The 19,119-nt window shown below is 36.8% G+C and overlaps 1 protein-coding gene across 2 annotated transcripts; it reads left to right on the top strand.

Moving 5' to 3' along the window:
• Positions 1-18,774, top strand: HAT1 (histone acetyltransferase 1). Of its 2 annotated transcripts, none has more exons than XM_069861141.1 (11): positions 1-101; positions 1,265-1,336; positions 3,955-4,030; positions 5,885-6,005; positions 11,647-11,826; positions 12,055-12,176; positions 12,677-12,781; positions 13,114-13,220; positions 15,099-15,250; positions 16,248-16,364; positions 18,378-18,774. In XM_069861141.1, the coding sequence occupies exons 1-11, from the start codon at positions 95-97 to the stop codon at positions 18,543-18,545; spliced, it is 1,227 nt and encodes a 408-aa protein (XP_069717242.1). In that variant the 5' UTR covers positions 1-94; the 3' UTR covers positions 18,546-18,774. The 2 variants fall into 2 exon arrangements, with proteins under 2 accessions (XP_069717242.1, XP_069717244.1); XM_069861143.1 differs by having other exon boundaries at positions 18,268-18,404.
• The last annotated feature ends 345 nt before the right edge of the window (positions 18,775-19,119 follow it).

The raw sequence follows: 19,119 nt of genomic DNA, 5'->3' as shown, positions 1-19,119 counted from the left end.
GGAAGCGGAAGTCGTGTGCGTGCGCTCATTTCCGCCGAGCGGGCGCGCGGGTGGATTCGTTCTGGCCGGGTGACTCGGCTGCCGCGCCTCGGAAATGGCGGGTGAGTCCTTGAGCTCGGGCGGGAAGCGAGTGTCGTCTGTGTGGGGAGCGGGGCCTGGCCGCCCCGCTGTCGCTCTGGGCGTGCGGCTGCTGGGCAGGCGGCCGCGGGCTCGCGGTCCTCGCGTTTAGTAGTGGCGAGCCGGAGCGTGCCTTCCTGTCCGCGAATTTACCGGGGGAGTGGGAGGAATCGGCAGCCCGAGCCTGTTTTTTGCTTAAAAATTGCTATCTGAAGTTAGAGGAAGAACTTTATGATGGGAAGGATGGTGAGGCTGGATGTATAAAGCACTTAAATAACACCCTGATGAGTGACACATATTTTCTGCCTTGGGTTATGCGTTGAAAAACAGCCTAGATGCAATTTGTTTGTTATTTCCTTCCTGCTCTGGAGAAGTGGTAACTGGGTAATTGCTGCTGGTATATGTGTTACTGTAGTTTGTGAACACCTGTTTTTGAAAATTACTTGTTGCAAGCACTTGAAAGTGTTTGAGGGACAGGTGGACGAGGCACTGAGGGGCATGGTTTACTCTTTGATAGAAATGGTTGGACTCAATGATCCGGAGGGTCTTTTCCAACCTGAGGGAATGGCCTCAAGCTCCGCCAGGGGATGTTTAGGCTGGACATTAGGAAAAAATTCTTCACAGAAAGGGTCATTGGGCACTGGCAGAGGCTGCCCAGGGAGGTGGTTGATTCACCTTCCCTGGAGGTGTTTAAGGCACGGGTGGACGAGGTGCTAAGGGGCATGGTTTAGTGATTGATGGGAATGGTTGGACTCGATGATCTGGTGGGTCTCTTCCAACCTGGTTATTCTGTGATTCTGTGATTCTATGAAACACCCTCAAATGTATTAGCATGTTCTTACTTACAGGGTTCAAATATTTTATTGGCAATAACTTAGAATGCTTAAATATTTTTTCATTCTCAGAAATGAAAGAGATACTTGTATTCTGTTTTCTAATTCTTATGTCCGCTTCCAGAAAAGCGTTTGAGATAATCTCTTTATTCCTACAATGTAGCACACTGTAGGTCTTTAATCTGCTTGTTCAGTGGTTTTGTGGGTTTTTTTGAGGGGATTTAGAGAACCTTTTTCTAAATATGTTCCTTGAATAATAATGGCATACAGGTTGTACATATCTTAATTCTTTTTAAAACAATCTTTTTCTCTAGGGCTTACGCCTATGGAGAAGAAGCTGGCTGAGTACAAGTGTAATACAAATGAAGCAATTCAACTCAAACTAGGTAATGTAAGTTGTTAAACACTGTGCATTTCATACTGGAATATTTCAGTACCTTCTTAAGAAACCCTAGGGTTACTATTTACTTATTAATGTAAACACATAAACACAAGAATAGGAATACATAATCTAATTTCCTCGGACTGCTGTAGTTAAAGTGCAGCTGTAGAAATGGTCTTGTATCTGCGTAATGTCATCAGCAATTTATTAGCGTGTTACCAGAGTGCATTGGAATTACATCTTGTCCGGTTTCCTTGAAACATTCATTATGTTCTTCAGTTTCCCTTTTGTTATGGTGCAGTCCTCAGTATGTGTTGTCTTCATGCTGACCATAGCAACAGAACCAATTTCTGTAGGGTTACAAACATCTAATTATGTATTTTTTAACATCTGTCCCTTTCCTCTTTCTTCAAGGAAATAAATAAAAATAATAAATAAAAATAAAAGCAAGAAAGAAGACTGAAAAATGTTGGGTTGGGGTTTTTGCTGCCTTTCCCCCCAACACCTGCATTACACAGAATTTTTTTGATGAAAATTGTTTAAAATCTCAAAAGAAAAAAAAAAAATCAATCTTTTGAGAGCTTTGCATCGCTCTTCACTGCTAATGGGCTTACTAGGACACCCAAAACACAGTTCCTGAACTCTTGGTGGACTTATATCATGAACTTACTAACTTGAAGAGCAAGGCATAGCCATCTAATTTTTAATCTCTCCAGCCCTTCAGCAATCGGTACAAATAGCATCATTTAATAAGAAAATAAAAGTAATGAATCTGTTAAGTACGTCTCAGAGCTATTAGCACTGTTCTGTACAGTTTAGTAGCATTTTAAATGCAGTCATCTTGTGACCCAAAATGTTGTCATAACCAAAATACTTTAGTGTTTAAGCAATTGTTATTATAAAGTATTTCTCTTCCACTTCTATGTTACTTCAAATAATGGTTGTGTGGCTAGATGTAATGTTTTATTTTTCTCTTCCACCTCTCTAAGACCGAAGGGAAGAATGAGCAATAATGATACCCAAATGAGTTTTGTCTAGAAGTCTGAGGAGGCTTCAGGGAGACTGCTGTAGGGATTTTTATTAAGTCACCTATTGCCCATTTCTGCTAATAAATTTAGCTCTCTTTTGGAGAGCTTAGATATTCCACATAGCAGTTATATTAAGAGAAAATATGAGAAGCTCCAAAGTGGTGCTGCTGAGAAAACCTAAACAAGTATTTCCCACGTGCGTGTAAAAGTACTCATATGCTATCCTCTTTGGGGTCCTATTTTTTTCTGTGGTGACAATTCAAAATCACACGTTTTTTGTTTGTATATTTTTTCGTTGCTTTTGCTGCACTGCTGCTTTGACTTGAATCATTTACTCTCTGAATTAAACCTGAGAGGACAAAAGTAGCCATTCTCTGTTGCTTTTAAGAAGGCTAAATTTTTATCTGGTCACTGGAACACTCTTCATTTGCATTTTTCTCTCTGAATGATTCCTTTCTAATATTATCAGAAAAAAAAATCTTCAGCTCTCCTTTTATTGGAGTAAAGGCACAATGAAGTTGTAGGTTAATATTTAACATGCTTTAAAAAAATGATTTAGTAGCAATATTGACTCCTAAAACATTGCATGCTCGTGCTAATGCAGTATTGACTTATTCAACATTAAAAATACGTAGATGTCTTGAGCTAGCTGCGTCTCAATTATGTGGGTGAACTATCACTTTAATGCCTAAGTTGGAGTTATACCCCTCCCAATTTCAGGTTATTTTCAAAATGGCAAATACACAGATGAAGTTTCAGAATAAAGTATCTCAGTCTTCTAATGTTTTTCCTTGAAAATCATACGTTAATCTGTAACTTAATCCACTAATCATAAATCATATAAGTTATAATGGAATAACTGTCACAATTACTGTGGAGCAACTGCTATAACTCCATAAGCATGAATAAAAGGCTTCTTCAGTAGTTACTGAGTTTGGGTAGATGCCATTATAGCAAATATTTTTGGTTACCAGAAGAGTCCTTGTTTAATGGTAGGCTTTGAGGGAAAGCAGATTCAGGGTAAAACTAGCTAATTGGTAAGATTGGTACAAGTACCAGCGTGTAGTATTGGTGCAGCTGGTTTGTGTGTATCCATGCTGATTCTCCAAAACTTTGAACATAAATGCACATAAACATTTCTTTCCGTTCATCAGTCCGTGAAAACCCACTACAGTGAAGTGTTCTCACCTGCATACAAGAGAATGGCAGAATGAGAAGGCAACACTGATTACAGGGTCTGTCTGGTTTACTGTGGGAATATCGGGCTGGGCAGTGTCCTCTGTGTTCAAAATGAAGTTAAAGACGGTAACATTCAGGAGATGTTTATATGAAATACATGCATCTATGTCAATTTTTAAGTTTCGTTCTGCTTAATGATTTGATCTTGTCAGATCAAATAACGTGTCTAAACTGCACAAGATGTCTCTATTTTGATTGTATGCCAGCCTGACGTAGGCAGGTTCGTAACAGATGTTGTCTGCCTCTATAGTGGAAGAATGCGTGAATGTCTAGTGTGGTATCCATGGATAAACAAACCGAACGTTATGACTTAGTCATGCTCTTTTTTTTTTCTTTCTGCTTTTTTTCTCCTCAGTTCGCTTTCCTGAGGATTTGGAGGATGAAAACACAACATTTAATCCAGAGTTTAGCCACCAAGTATTTGGAGACGAGTAAGTTAAAATATTCATAGTCTGGAAGGGGAAAGTTGCTTCCAAATTGTTAGAAAACAAGAAATCCTGCTCTCTCAAGTTATTTTAAATGATGCAGCAAGACTTCAATTTTATGACTGTTAGTGCCCTCAGTGTATAGCTTGTTGAGTTTGAGCTTGTAGTTGATTTATATGCTATTTTTCAGGTAGATTAGTGAAGATTGAAATACCTGATTTTGCAGTTAGAATTACTTGTTTAAGTGGGTATTGTCTTCATGACATTTTTCTAAGATTAAGAAAGAATTATAAATTCTTACTAATAATGTTCATGGTGATGTGTATTAAAAACAGTATCTAGCAACAGGATATTGATTTTATTTTGTGCTACTACTTGGGATTCTTGGTGAATAAAATGTAGAAGTCAAGGATTAATTTATAGAACAGTCAATGTCAGTTTATCATTGCATGTTAACTGTATTTAACAAGTTAGACATGCAGAGGATACAGAAACTAAAGTATTTTTTCTTTAAGTGGGTTGGCTTTCATTTATATTGTAGGGAAGCTAGCCACTGTGTCCCTAGTGATAAAGTGTCAAATTATATTTTCAGTAGAGTGAAATTAAACAACCTGTCCATTTATTTTTTTTTAAAAAACAAACTACTAAGGAAAATCCATGCAGATGCATCTGTGGACTGTCTAAAGTAGTTAAGTTTCTTCATTTCCAATTCCTAATTTCTTTAAAAAGCATTCTAAGTACTTCAAGTAGGATGAGCCACCTGTATTAACTGTAATAAAATATGTTACACTATTACACATCTACTATAGTTGTCACTGACAATAATTATACTTTTAGTGATGCGAAACCTCTCTGATCTATCAGTATCACTAACAAGCACATTCTTGTTGTGGCACTTCAAATTTTACATTATAAATGTTCTACCATAAAGGAAGTGTCAGTAAAACCAAATTAACTATGTATTAAAGTAATGAAAAAAAGGAGCCTATTTCTTTGAATGTTACTGTTTTCTACAGTTTTTTTCCTTGAAATTTCCTGTGCTTCAGTATAGAGTTTGTTCAGGCAACTCAAAAATGTAAAGGACTTTTGTATTCCATACCTTTTCTTTTTTTTGTTTCCTTGATTCTTGTTAGATAGGATAAGAGCCTAGAAACTGTCCATGAAAATCATGCTTTTTGCCTCGACTGGTTATCTCTTTTAAACTAAACAGTAGAGGTTTAGACTAGATATTAGGAGGAAGTTTTTTATGCTGAGGATGATGAAACACTGGAACAGGTTGTCCAGTGAGGTGGTGGATGCCTCGTTCCTGGAAACTTTCAGGGTCGTGTTTATGGGGTTCTGAGCAACCTGACCTAGTTGAAGATGTCCCTGCTTGCTGCTGGGGGGTTGGAGTAGGTGACTTTCAACCCAAGGCATTCTATGATCTGTCTGTGTTTTATACAGTATAAATTGTAGTAGCGTATTGAAAAATAATATACTACACTGCAAAGTAAATTTTAATAAAAGTTATTGATCAGTTAATTTAAATGTTAATGTGTTTAAGATATTAAAAAATGCAGTATTAGCTGTTTAACGTATTTCTCTTGAGCTGTCACAGTAAGTGCACAGAAACTACCTTACTGAGTTCAGGAACGTGTTCGATTTCTCCACCAGAGGAGCAAAATAACTGGCAGAAATAGTGTAATAGCCTTAGTCTAGGTAGCGCACATCCAGTTTGACTCTCTTTTCCTATTAAGAAGCTTAATATACTTCACTGGGAAAGACGATGTGAACTTCAAAGCTTATTGAAATAAAGCTCTGTGATGTGAATATTTTGCTGTGAAACTTGGAGTTCCTGATTGCTCTTTTCTCCTTCCTCAGTGAGGTTGCCTTTGGCTACAAGGGACTGAAGATCCTCTTGTACTATATCGCTGGTAACCTGTCAACGCTCTTCCGCATCGAGTATACGTCTAAAGTTAATGAAAAGTTTGACTGTGTGGAGGTAAAGACAGATTCAGAACTGCTCAAGTATTATTGAGAAGGTTTAGCTGGGATATGGACAAGAATGCTACGTTCAGTAATTGCCCACCCAAGCATGATTTACATTAAAAGCAAACAAAGCTAGCTTCCTTTGTTGCTAAGCTGAAAAAAAGCTTTGAACTCCACCTGTGTTTTCCGTTGTTCCTCCTGTGGCTGCAGTAACACCAAAATTGTGTTAAGCGCTATGGTCAAACATGAGATGCTAACACCCAGGCCAATTCCACAAATAAACCACAACAATTTAGCAAGTCTGTATATTCATGTTAACTGTCTGCAGGTGGAGAACTAGCAAAGGTGTTTTTTTTTTATTAAAGAAAACTCAATAAGAACGGAAAGGAGGTTATGGTAAACATTGTGAGGTATGATATTTGACAGTGTCTAATGTGGGAAAACAAGTAAGGCAGAGATTAGATTAAAAACTTCTGGTTAGGTATCGTATGCTTTGTCTTATTTAATGGAATACAATAATACAATTACCTGCAGCATATTTTGTTTCGGTTTTTGGCTTTTTGGTTTTGTGGTTGGGTTTTTTCTCTTTCCGCCTGCAGGTTTTCCAAGCTTATAGAACCCTTGCAGCAAAGCTTTTTTTATTCTTCTGCCTATATGCTCAGAATATTTTTGAGATAACTCCACAAAAGCTAAGCTATTTAGTCTTTCAGCCACCTGAAGAAAGGTATATGGAACTTACAAATAGGAATAAAATATCTTCTTAATGTTTTTCACTGTTAAATGCTTGTATAAGTACATATACTGTTATTCAGGAGAACTGCTTCAGGTTAGTCTCTGATGCATTAAGAGAACCTAATATCATCCTAGTTCTACTTAGTTGGAAGTAAAAAGAAGAAAAAATTGATTCACTTATTTCCGAAAGAGCTGTTGATATGGTTATTGATGAGTCTTCATAAATTACTCTGCCTGAGAGGAGATATTTTCAGAAGTAAACATCTTTATGACTTCAAGCTATATTTTAAGTTCCTAACTCCAGATTCATCAGAGTTTATCTAAATAATATTTTCAAGGAAAGGTCTTTTCTGAAGGAAAAAGTATTGGGATTACTCTGTTAAATTAATCTTAAAAGATTTGCCCTCGTTCTGAAGTTGCATTAGAATGTACTTAGTTCAACGGGCTATGTGCTTCCATGTATATGAATAATTTTGAGTCTAGGGAAATGTATCTTAGTGAACAGTCATACTTTTCAATCTTTAGAAGGTTTTTAGGAAAAAGGGAAAGCCTGTTGGCAAAGTAGTAATTGTATTAGAATAAAACAGGTCAATCTTTCACCAATGTAACTTCAAAATTTCATCACAACAGGAATCCACACCGTAACACCTTTTCTACTCACAGTCTATTTTCTGTACAGATAACAAAGCCACTTTCCTTTTCTGGAGATATGAGTGAGGAATGTAAGCAAGGTCTGTGTTGCCCTAAGCACACTGCAACTTTTTTAATTGCTCAGAATCCTTGCTTTTTTCAGGCCCTGTTTTCTCTGCTGAATTGCTTCTGCGGTTGCTTAAGAGTTTGAGATGGTGACAAAAAAGAGGATCTTTTTAGCGAGGCTTCTACGTACTTTCCAGAGTACTTACGGGCTTTGACTGCATTGGAAGAATGTGGTAGCTTATGCTGTGCTTCCCTTGGTATTTTTAACGCTCTGCATCCAGATAGGCTGCTCATCTGGCTATATCAAAACTTATGTAGGAAGGAAAGATAGGATGGCCATCAATCTTGTTCTGCATTTGTATTTGCTGTTAGTTTAGCCACCTTGAGATATGGATGCATTTGCAGAGATCAAAACATAATTTGTCATTACAGGAGGGTGTTAATTTAAATGCATATTAACTTTTACTTTTTTTGAGTTAACTGTTAATTTACTGATCTTAGCTTGTTCAGGATAGTCATACTAAGATGTAGACTATCTGCCACACATTACAGGTAGTCTTTGCGCTGTGAATAGATGGTGTTCAGGAAAGGACAGCAGTTTCTGCCTTTAACATAACTGGTTACAAGTGAAAAGTTAGTTTTAATGCTCTGTGAAGTTATTTCAAGCTTAGGATTTTGCATCTATATACCTACACAAGCCCATTCAACAGGAGGTGGTTTTATTTTGTGATATTAAGCTTGGCTCCATCATTGCTAGAGCAGCTGCTGGGAATTGATGAAATTCATCCCAATGCCACTATGTTTTTTTTACTCCCAAGATCTTCTCAAATATGAAGTGAAAGATAAGATCCTGAGCTATCAAGAGCCAGTGCTCTGTTCATGCTTAAGCATCTTAATATCATCTCCCTAAAAATGGATCTAAACCATGCTAGTGGGGATGGCTCAGCAAAGCATGATCATGTTTTGAATGGAAGTTGGCACTTTGTTTAATAAAAATGGACAGAATTTATCCCTAGGGTGGAATTGATTCTTTCAAATAACTGAAGAGGGGCTGCTTTCTTCTAGAGTAAATATTAATAGCTTTGACCTCAGAATTGCTTGCTACTTTGAGATTTGCAGCTGTTCATGTATCCTTTTCATCTGAATTTCATGATGGGGTGGGGGAAAGTATTTCATTAACCTCTGAAATAGTATTTAGTATATAAATGTGTGTAGTTTTGCAGCTGGTCTATTACACTTACTTTACAGCAGTTAATGAAAAAGTGTAATTTTAATATCGGATGCCCTTTTTTAAGTAATATTACTGAGGACTCCATTGCTCCCCAGTGGAATTAATACATATATTTGCTAGAGAAATTCAACTTTCAAATATGTTTCTATGATTACTTTAAGTTAAGACCCTTTGAAACAGCAGCTCTGTGGTATACAAATGTCATAACTGCCTGTTAGTACAAGAGTAATCTCTGTAGAAATTATCCGGTGTCAAATGCAATGTACAAAGAGACCCTGCTCACTTAAGTAGTCCTACTACAAATCAAGCTTAGCTGCAAGCCTATACCAAATTCCCCATCATTGCCTTACATGATTCTGATTATGAATGCAATGCAGTACAGGCAGTACTTCTATGAAGCCCAAGCTCAACAACGCTTGGCTGGCTTCTTTCAGGCTTTTGCATGCTTTATGGTAGGTCACTTTGCCTGTGTTTAACACTGCTGTGGTAGTCAACTGGATTGCTTTTCTGAACAGAAATTTGTGTGTTGTTGTGGGCATCAGTGCCCGTTGTTAAGAGATGTGTGCCTTGCTCTCATAAAAGAAATGTCTTGCCAATATCAAAGGAATGCACAGGGAAAGGCACAAAACAAACTTTCCTAATTTCTTGGATTTTGAGCACCTCAGAAGCAGTTGGAAAGTGCCTACTGTCTAATGTATGTTTCAATTAGCAAGTACGAGTATAATGAAACAAATCATTTGTATGCTGTTGATATTTCAAGATGACTGTATGCTGGGGCTTATTTAAAGATTACTGTATTCCAGGACTTAACCGAAAATTGGATCACTTAAACTCGTGCTGCCACTCAGAAGGTGATTCTGGGCTTTCCTCTGTAAGATAGGGAGATCTTGTTAACCTTAACTTAAGAAACTGTATTCTTCAGTTACTTTTATGTCAGGCCCCATTTCAAGGGAAGAGAACTTTTAGGAGGTGGTAGGTAAAAATGTGTAGTCATATAGAACTAAGAAGGATTATCTACTGCTTTATCTACTAAGCTTCTGTTTTCATTATGTAATTCTTCCTATGTTATGGAAAACAAGATTTATTTTTTTTTCTGTGCTGACAGCCAGTGAGTTTTTTACATATCTTCCTCATAGTCCAAGTTACTGAACTGATGCTTGGAAGTAGTTTTAATTTTGCATTGGCTTTACGCGCTTTTTTCAACTGTATAAAATTAAAGTCACTAGAGATTCTTAGTTGCAGTTTCCTACAGCTTTGTGAGCAGTGCAGTCTTAAGATCTATTTAAGGAATGCACATGCACAGCTTTAAAAAAAGTCGTTTCTAAAATGTGTTCCATACATATAGTTTTTTCAGTAACTGATTGATTGTAATTAATTCATTGAAAAAGTACTGATTTTTGTGTAATGCAGATAAATAAGTCTAAAGAAAACCTTCAACTAGTATTGCTTCCAGAAGAATAGCAAAGGTTTCAGTAAATGCATCTCCTTTGTTTTGAGAATGAAATGGATGTAAAGATTGTAGGCATGTTCTTACACCAAGTATTGTAGAGCTATATTTTAACTGCCTAATAGCACTCTCTACAAATATAAATATAAATGTTGGTAGTACCAAACCATTAAGCATAAAACTTGTTTGTGCTGAACTGCATCCATCTTTTTCTACACTAAAAATGTAACTGAATGATAAAGTGCTATTCATTTGCAGGTGCATTGCTTCTACTTAAGGGACTGTGGTTGAAAGGACAGGAATTAGTAGCATGTTGTATTAGCCTTTTGTAGTGTATTTTGTTCTAAGCGTCTTAATTTCCCTGTTTTGAATGCTAAGTAGCAAGGGTCTTGGTTTTGAACTAATACCCATCATGCATGTAAACGGTGTGAAAGAGCTGCTTAGTAAGTTAACACAAAGTGTTCTTGTGTCAGTCCTTGTGGAAATAGATACAATACAAACATTACAGCTGAACTCACGGCAAACTCCATTAAGTGAAAACCTGGATTCATTGTCCAGAGGAAAGTTTGAATTGAACGTAAGCTCATTTTGTTGAATATAATGTCAGGCTTTTAGGGGTTGTATTGAGGAGTACGGTTTTGTTAAGTTGAGACCAATTCATTAAGTTTTATTGCCTGGTGAGAAGCAGTAATACGTTATTGTGGAACTTCATCAAATATTCATGGTTAAAAAGAAGTAGTAAATGTATTCAATCAAGTGGTCTTTTTGGAGTCTGAAAAGGATTATGAAGTCTGCTCTGCTGATAGTCACTTTGGTTATCTGAAAGGAGTAATTTTAGTCTCAATTTAATTTTGGTGTCAGAATATTTCTTTCTCAGTATGTTAGACTACAGGTCAGATTTGTTGATGGTATCCTTAAATAGCATTTTTATTATTTTGTGTCAAACTTTGTTTACAAAATGTTCTTTAATTACAGTATGGGGTGTTGTCTTCTGAGTTTGTAACGTGTTTTGCTGTTGATCCTATAAGTAGGTGTTTCAAACAGGGAGACATAAGAATGCAGGAGTGTGCTGACTGTCACTTTCCTGTGTGGGAGCTACTGGGTTTTTCTTTTGTCCCTTTTTCCTCCACTTAGTTCTGCATCACCTAATACCTCTTATAAGCTGCATGTTTGGGAACCTGAGTTCTGCAAAGTCTTCTGAATACACTGCACTTTCAGAATAGCAGTCAACACTCTTAAGACTTAATTGGACAAATGTAATCATCTCTAAACATAAATATGTTCATGAACTTATGCCGTAACTACAAGCTTTTCGATGCTTACAGTGGCTGGATTGTGACCTTCCTGGATCCTTCCAGTGCAGCTCCTTACTTGCGCGAAGGTCGCTAGTGAACAACAGGAATGCTTGTTTTGTCTTTATTTTCCTTTTTGTAAATTACTCTTAGGCCATAGCTTTTCTTCTGTATTTGTTTATTATAGAACAATAGTGACATCGATGCTGTCTTTTTCTAATCTGCCACTGATCCTGCCCCATTTTATAATCTCCAGGCAGATGATGTTGAAAGTAAAATTAGAGAAATCATTCCTCCTGGCTTTTGCACAAACACAGATGACTTTGTGTCCCTGCTGGAGAAGGAGGTCAACTTCAAGCCCTTTGGAATGCTGCTACACACATATTCTGTCCATAATGAGGAAGCTGGTGAAGATATAACATATCAGATATATAAGGTATGAAAAATAAATGAAACTTCTACTTTTAAGCAGTTTTAAAGCTAATTTGACAGTGATGCCCTTTCAGTAATCTTTCAGCTGTAGTATATAAATACTATCATTTTACCACTTTAATGATTATAGACATGCTTTTTTGTATTGGAAAATTTAATTGGGTTTTGCATATTTTTTTTCCTCTTATATCTGTGATAGGTTTCACCTGACTTCTCCTGGCTTTTTCCCTAGGCTGACATGACATGTCCAGGCTTTCGAGAATATCATGAAAGGCTTCAGACGTTCTTGATGTGGTTTATTGAAACTGCTAGCTTTATTGATGTAGATGATGAAAGATGGAACTACTTTCTAGTGTAAGTACAGTTCTAAAGCAACAGTGGACCTTATTACCTCCACAAAGCCTGCATTTTAATTGTGGCTGGCCAATTATTGGAGCAGTATAATGATATTTTTCCCAGGAAAGAAAGACCATTGTTTATGAGGCTTGAGTTTTCCTCCATTATGCTTTGGGAAACCTTGAGAATAGAGCTGAATTAAATGCTGTTGTCTGTTAGAGCCCTGAATGTAGGCTTAAACAGTAAAATGAGCTTTGCCTGTGTTTTCTTTTACTTGCCACCTATTCATCTTTATAATAGGCAAGTGCACTGAAGTGCTGTAAAGAGGCCTGATTTATCCAAGTTGCTGCACACCAATTAAGTGAATTGTACATTCAGAACATAGCAGGTGTACCCATTGGGCCCTCACAGAGTAGCTTGCTGACACTGAAAATTCAGTTGGAGAATGGAAGAGAAAATGGACACTGCATGGGAGCGCGACTGTAATTGACCTGCTTGGCTTTCTGTTTTATCTGCAGATTTGAGAAGTATAATAAGGATGGAGCTACACTCTTTGCGACCGTAGGCTACATGACAGTCTATAATTACTATGTGTACCCAGACAAAACCCGGCCACGTGTAAGGTAATTGGCGGCATAACTCGTGCCTTGCCTTTTATTTCAGAAGAGGGAACTGCTGAAGTTCCCAATACTTGTTTATAATGGTGTTGATTTGTTTAAAAAAATCCCCATTATTCGCTGGCTATGCACTGATTTATATCATTGTTCCCTCCTTGAAGCGGAGGGAATCTCAAATTTTGAATATTTAGCAATTTTAAGACTTACTTAAAAATTGTATTTTAACATGAAGATTGTTACACATACTTTAAAATTAAATAGTTTCTTTTTTAAGCCTTTACATTATAATGTTTGCCAATGCATACATTTGAGCTGAAAATACATTCCTTTGTCTGTAGCCAGATGCTGATCTTGCCACCATTCCAAGGAGAAGGCCATGGTGCTCAGCTTCTTGAAACAGTTCATAGATACTATATGTCTTCTCCTACAGTACTTGATATAACAGGTTTGTGTCAAATTTTTGACTCAGTTCACCTGTTTAATAAGCAACTTGTAGTGATCACAGGTTGTTAGCCTGGAAAGTAACTTCCGTGTTCATTTGTCAGAATTAAATGGCCTTTTTGAAGATTTAGCTTCAGCTCAGTTCAGGATTAATAGTACCATGGTTTACAGAACTGTATATACAATGTAGCTCCTTAAATTCTTTACTTCGATAACAGCACACCAGGGAAATTCAATCCCTAGCATGAAGGGATTACCAGCTAATTAGCTGCTTTATTGTGAGATACACAGCTGAGTTTGCCAAGAGATCAAGCTTTGTCAAATTCCTTGTTCAACTTGCTCCTGTTAGCCAAAACTTTAAGTTGCAGGGGGAGACACAAGCTAAAATAGCATATTAATTCAGTGTGCAAGCCAAAATTTAGACAGTAAAAATCTGTAGACAATTTCTGCTGCAGGAACATGTACCCATTAAATTAGATGTAGGCACAAATGCTTAAAAAATAAATTATTGAGGAAATGGGGGTGGGGGGGAAGAGGCATACTTGCATAATAAAGTTATGAACATGACACCTGTCCTGTAGTTTCAAGTCCAATGCAGGAAGGAGTGCAGCTCAAACTTGACCATTCAGTTCTAGATGGTATCTCGAACTTCTTAGTTAGAAGTAACCCACCCCTTCTAATTAAAATACAATTGAACGTTTTCATCATGCATTGCTGCAGGAGAACTCCAACATCAAGTAATCCACCTCAAATCAAGCATTTACTTTTTTTAATAGTACAAGGCTTTACATAGCTTTTATAGCTGAGGATAAACGAGATCTTAACATGGCACTGTGTAAATCATGTGATATTCATGGATCCGTGTCTTAAACGCAGGGTTGTAGCAAACAGTGAACATGGACTAAAATTTCTTTAATTTCTTTATGGAATAAAACAGGAGAAAACTTGCAATATTCTATGTGGCACTTAAGTTGTAAAAAATAAAGGCTTCAACAACTATTTATTGTCCTTTTTGAGGGGAAAATCAAGCTGGTCAATGTTGATATGGCCAGAACATTTAGTTATGTAGCATCTAAAATTGTGAAGTAAAGCCTTTAGCCTCTCTGAAAGGAGGAAATAAGTATCTACTTAAGGGAGGGAGAAAGAAGTATGTTCATAGCATTGTAAACGTTTTCCTTGTGTGTAGTTCATCAGTGAGAAAAAATTTGCATATGGGATCATGTTGATGTTCACCAAAGCTAGTTTTCAATTTTGATGTTTTGTCTAAAGCACCAGTTTTGATAGTTATGCTGCCATTTTAAGTAAAAGTAACTTGAAATTGTGATCAGCCTTTCCTTAGGGCTCCATTCTTTTCATTTTGGATATGCTTGACCCTTTGGTCGTTGTACCTCTCCCTGTGTTTGTTGCTAACAAAGACTCTCACTGATGGTAAATACATGTCTTCAGGTTTTAGTTGGATACAGTAGGATACTTTCACCAGGTTGATTTTTTTTTTTTTCTACACATAGTAAGTTTGTGCTCTCATAGTTCTACCACTCTGAAATTTAGAAAACATGGAACGTGCAAGAAAAGAGGTTTTATACATAGAGTAATTTTCTTTTCCTGAGGAGTTAAATTGGATTAAACGTATATTGTCAGTCTATTAGAAATGTGTATATATAACTGTACAGTACTGCATATACAAAATAGAAGTTTCTTTCACTAATCTCTTTAGTGTCTACTGTCTAATATCTGAAACTTCGATAGCAGTATTTACGGTTAGGCACAGCTATTTATAGTGATTAACACTTTATCTGCTTTTTTCTATAGCTCTTTGTAATTACATACCAGAGATGAGGAAACAAATGATGCCCATGTTAACTATGTACTTTTCTGTTTCTAGCTGAAGATCCATCTGAAAACTACGTGAAGCTCAGAGACTTTGTTCTTGTAAAGCTCTGTCAAGATTTACTTTGCTTTTCCCCAGGAAAGTTAATGCAGGGTTTCAGTCAAGAAATGGTGGTGGAAGCTCAACAAAAACTTAAAATAAATAAGGTACTAAATCAGAACAGTTGTTGTTGGACATATTCTTATAAAGCTAGCAGAATAACAGTTTAAACATGGAGGTGGAGACCTGGAGTTTGCACATGCTGACTTATTTCAACAGATTTTTAGGATGTATCTGAAAGGGAGTTATCTAGCTCATGGTCTTAAATAATGCTTTTTTTGCCTACTAATTCTGTTGATGTAATAGAATTTGGCACTGCTTCCATTTCTTCCAAATAATTTTGTACAAGTAAGTGCTTTTTGGGGAATGCAGAATGCTAAAGCTGTGAGCAACTGCTAGTAACACAGCTCTGAACGCTTAGAGAACTAAACAGTTCAACTGAACAGTTAAATTTGCTGGTAATCTCAGGATGATTAAACTCATTAGTGAGTGTGGCAGTGAAAAGGCAGAGTTGCTTAATTAAAAAATACATTTGAATGTGATTTAATGAAGACTTTGATACTTGAGGAATGGGGGTGTGTTCATGAAAATGGTATTGCTTGTATAAATAAACTACATCTGCAGCTTTCAGTGTCAAAAACCTTCAGCCTGAGAGGATAAGTTGGTTTGGGTTTTTATACAGTATCTAAACATGTGCTAAGAGTGGCAAAAAACCCATCCTGTTTTTGTTGTGTTGCTCAGCAAAAGAATACTCTATCTTAAATTCCGTTTTCATACAGATGCAACAATTAATAGTAATATAGTAGCAACATGATTATTTTGCCCTTCTTCAAGTCCTTGAAGTACCTCTACAGCTGGTGCAACACTTTGCAGCCAGTATTTGATCTCATGGGGGAAAATGCTTTTGAAGAAAAAATGAGTATGTTTATTCATTTAACCCACCAAGATGGAAGGGTAGATTTGGCAGAGGTTTTGTCTGTGCCTCTGACTGTCTTCCAATAAGCTGATGAACTATTCTAATATTTCAGTATTTCTCTGCTTTGAGTTCTACTGAGTGACCTTTTTATTCAGACTTGGTTTTTTATTCTCCTTCCTGTTCATTAGCAACACACAAGACGAGTTTATGAAATTCTCCGATTGCGTGCAACGGATATGGGTGATGCAGAACAGTCCAGAAGCTATCGGTTGGACATTAAAAGAAGACTGATTGGCCCCTACAAGGTGTATATGACTTAAGTATCATTTAATGCTTATTTCAAGGCTAATTATACTTGATTTTACTTTCATTTCCATAAATGTAGCTGATGCCAATTATGTTGCCAATCAGCTACTATTAAGTTATGCGGTGTTCAACTGATATGTATACAGATGCAGAGAACATTCAAGTATAGCAGTGCTTGAAGATCCTGTTTGGCTTCTGCTGCTTCCTACCCAATTCCATCAGGAAGTTACTACTAAGCTTATCTCATCTTATCTATCTACAAGTGACATTATGGCCAGGTAGGCTTGGGAGGTGAGGGGGAAGAATTTCTTGAAAAGGTTAAAAATACCTTAAATGGACAAGCTGTAAATTTCAAGAGAGGTAAATGCTCTAGTAAGTTTACACTGCACACCAGGTATAGTTTAAATTCCTGATCTGCTTGTTAATTAGGTCTCAACAGCTTCCTAGGAGTAATCAGCTGTGTCAACATAGAACTCCATGCAGTGGAATATAAAACAATTTCAGCAGTAAAGTTTAAGCAAGTGCTAAACTTAGTGCAGAGTCATTTTCTTACTTCTTGTTAAGTATGCTTGTCAAGATCTTTGTAGCTGATTTGTGCTGCATAAAATGACCTTCTGAGATGCAGATTAAGAAAAAAAAATCCTAGTTGCTAATAGTATCAGTCTTTGTAGTAACAGTCAAAAAGCCACAAATGAATCTAGGTTTGTCTCTAACTGGTATGTTAGCTACTGTCTTCAGTTAAATACTTGCTAAGCAAACCAAAACCCTGTTGTGGAGAGGTTTCGCAAAGTGTGAGAAGAACCTCGATTAGCTTGCAAACTTTCCTAAATAGTATTTACTCTGTTATACCAAAGTAGCAAAACTTCAATTGTACTCCTGCTGGATTTAGAGAGAATCCAGCACTGTATTAAATACTTGCCTGATCTGCAGATAATACCATGTCATGCTGAGTGGCAGGACCATAATCAAAACAGGTAGTATTCTCTTGCATGAGTGTCCTGTGTCATTTGCCAAGTGTTACTTTGTGTCCACTACAGACAAGGCTGTGGCTTTTTTTTAAGCTGACAGGACTGTTACTTAGTCTCAATTCATTCACACTGTGCTGGAGTCCTATAGGGGAAATCCAAGATTCCTTAAGGAGCTAATTCTAGTGCTTCAATTCTAGTGCTTCTAGCAGTTGTTTTCACTGCAGTCTTTGCATGCAATAAGCCCATTGATAATGGATGCTACTTCAGAATAGTGCTTTTCAAAATTTTTCAGTTTTTGAGAACTGAAAAGAAACCATAAAGCAGCCAACACCCTTTCCCTGATGTTAAGTTTTCTGTTCTGAAATACAGCCATCTTGGTTATGGTAGTTCTACTTAGTAAACAGCTTACTCAAGCACTCACTTTAAATGTTTCCAATAAACCTTAGTCATAGTGCTGTTTATGAAAACTTTTTGGAACTGCAATTAAGCTAACTTATAATCAATGTAGTTATTTGGAGCAGGGGGAATAAATTTTAATAAAGGACTTGGAATGCTACTGCATGCTCTAATGATAGCTTTGTTTGAACAGTTTTGCTGTACAAATGTTTATAGTTGTAAACCATCTCAACTGCATTTCAGTGCTGTTACTGTTAATTCCTGATAACTTTTGTGTAATTTGTAACAAGTCAGGAAATGTTTTCTATATACAGAAGGCTTAAAATTAATTTTTGATAGTCTGTTATGAAGAAGTTACCATGTGGCTGTTAATTTTCTAGTTTAGTTTTTTGATACCACACACCTTCAGCAGCGGAAATACTATTAGAGCTAATCTATTTGGTTAAGGAAAAACTTGGAAACTGTTTTGGTTCAGTGGTAACAATGAGGTTTTAACATACAAGATGTCTTAACCAAACACTGTTACTGCTTTTCTTAGGATTAGGGACATCATAAAGAGCTAGATACTGAAATTGAATAAATATAATGAAACACCGTATTCTTGATCATTATTGGTTGTGTTCAAACTGCTGTTTTTTGATTGCTTAGAAAAAGCAGCGAGAACTTGCCAAGATGAGGAGATGTCTAAGACCAGAGGAGCTGACAAATCAGTTGAACCAAATAGACCTAAACATGCAACATGAACAACTAGAAGAGAGCTTCCAGCAACTTGTTTCAGATTACCGAAGAGTCCTAGAACGACTTGCACAAGCATGAGGATCCTGCCTGCACAGGAAACTTGCATATTTCTAAACAGTGTTGTAAAGCACATCCTTAATTGCCACTTAACTGCAAAAAATCTCATGTGACGTTTTAATCACATTAAGGGTGACTTGTGTTTCTGTGCATTTTGAATATTTTCTATTTTTGTGTTGTAGATTTTTTAAATGTTGTACTTTAGGTTTGGGGGCACTTATTGCTGAAATAAACAATGTAGATTCTCAAATACAGTATCACTTCAATTGTATTAATTTTCTTTTACCCTTATGTTTTGCCTCAAAACTTAATCCGAATAGCAAGCCAGTACATAAACTGAAGGACTACAATCATTGCTTCTCTCAAATTTCTCCTACTTTGATCCTCCTCAGGCTGTTGTATTTGGATCTGTTGTACTGTGTAGGGCCTGTGCAGTCTTTAGTTTAATGGCATTTGATGAACAGGTTAGAAGACTGGTTCTGTGGTCTGGCTGATGCACTTCCGAAGTACAGGCTCTTAAGCCTTTCTTAAAAGTGGATCCTGCTCCCATAAGCTTTCAGACCCATTATGGTTAAGCCTCTAAAAGGCCTTGAGC

The sequence above is a fragment of the Phaenicophaeus curvirostris genome, chromosome 7 (genome assembly GCF_032191515.1).
Source record: "Phaenicophaeus curvirostris isolate KB17595 chromosome 7, BPBGC_Pcur_1.0, whole genome shotgun sequence".
Classification (NCBI taxonomy): domain Eukaryota; kingdom Metazoa; phylum Chordata; class Aves; order Cuculiformes; family Cuculidae; genus Phaenicophaeus; species Phaenicophaeus curvirostris.
The sequence above is the reverse complement of the archived record's forward strand: the minus strand, read 5'-3'. Positions and strand labels throughout refer to the sequence as shown.

Coding starts and splice junctions, on each gene's coding strand:
- HAT1 (XM_069861141.1), top strand. Junction 4,031..5,884: donor CACCAAGTATTTGGAGACGA/GTAAGTTAAAAT, acceptor CTCCTTCCTCAG/TGAGGTTGCCTTTGGCTACA. Junction 16,365..18,377: donor GACTGATTGGCCCCTACAAG/GTGTATATGACT, acceptor TTGATTGCTTAG/AAAAAGCAGCGAGAACTTGC.